General features: G+C 43.1%; 1 protein-coding gene across 1 annotated transcript; it reads right to left on the minus strand.

Annotated features, from left to right (window-relative positions):
* Nucleotides 1–377: 377 nt before the first annotated feature.
* On the minus strand, nucleotides 378–623 carry LOC308085273 (cytochrome c oxidase subunit NDUFA4-like; the record flags this gene model as incomplete). The annotated part of the gene is made up of 1 exon (XM_080428354.1): nucleotides 378–623. The coding sequence occupies one exon, from the start codon at nucleotides 621–623 to the stop codon at nucleotides 378–380; it is 246 nt and encodes an 81-aa protein (XP_080284480.1).
* Nucleotides 624–1131: the final 508 nt, after the last annotated feature.

Here is a 1131-nt window from a genome sequence, read left to right on the forward strand (position 1 = left end):
ACTTTTAATGTGACAATACACTTTTCAAGTTCATTCCACTGCCATCTATTTCAAACATCATTTGTGGAATATGGTAATATGGGGTAAATAGACCACACAAGTCCGAAATGATGCAAGTTGGGAATGCCCATGAATGGAGATTTCTGTGTGTACCTTTATGAGGTATGTACCAAATATGAAGTCCAAGCCAGTCCATGACGTAAGTACTATGAGGACATATTGATGACATCAGGGTACTCCATATAGGGAGAGGGGGTTTGTGGAATTATCAATATTTTGTGGAGATCTGCTGATACCAAGTTCAATGGGGAGGGGGGATCACTTGTTCTTTTTCTTCTCAGGTGCCTTTGATCTTGTTCCATGCAGAAGATATGATTTTAGAAGTCAGGACCATTCTTCTTCAGATTGCTGTAGTCCATGTTAACTGTGAAAAGCTTGAACTGATCATCTGGGGCCAGCTTGGTCCAGGGCTCTTGGTTCTTCTTGTCCCAGCATATATCAGGGTTCTTGACGAGGGTCCGACCGAAGAACGCAAAGAACATTGCCCCCGCACCACCACATAAGATGAAGAGGGGGATCAAAGCTGGGTGGCTTCTCAGTTGTTTTGAGACTGTGCCTAGCATTCTGACATTGATGGTTTAGTTCTCCCAAAATAATGTAGCAACTATGGGACCGGTGTGCGCACGACCTATAAGTACGGTCTATGTCAAGCGATCTGTCGAAAGGTTTTCCTGTTCCTTTTATACACCATTGTCGTGATGATGTCCATATTTGCTTGCCGAAGATGTCCATATATAGAGATGACTGACATCATTGTAGTGATGTCATAGACTGCCCTCGAAATACTCTGACAATGTGATGTCATAGATAACTGATGTCTTAGACAGGCCTCGAAGTTCTCTGACAACGGATATTAGTTATAACAAAGGAACAGAAAATAGAAGGCATAGAGGAGAACATGCACTGACTGCATGGCCTCACAGCCGCCCCCCAAATTACCCATCACATCTCTGCTGTGTTTATCCACTTAAACCCTCTACTTAGGTCACTGGGGTCACCCAGGGATGCTCCGTTTTTTTTTCTTTGCCAAAAATAGCTGATCTACAAGCTCATAACAGAAATCCTTCACTT

This window comes from Gymnoscopelus braueri (genome assembly GCF_963280865.1).
Source record: "Gymnoscopelus braueri genome assembly, chromosome: 5".
NCBI lineage: Eukaryota > Metazoa > Chordata > Actinopteri > Myctophiformes > Myctophidae > Gymnoscopelus > Gymnoscopelus braueri.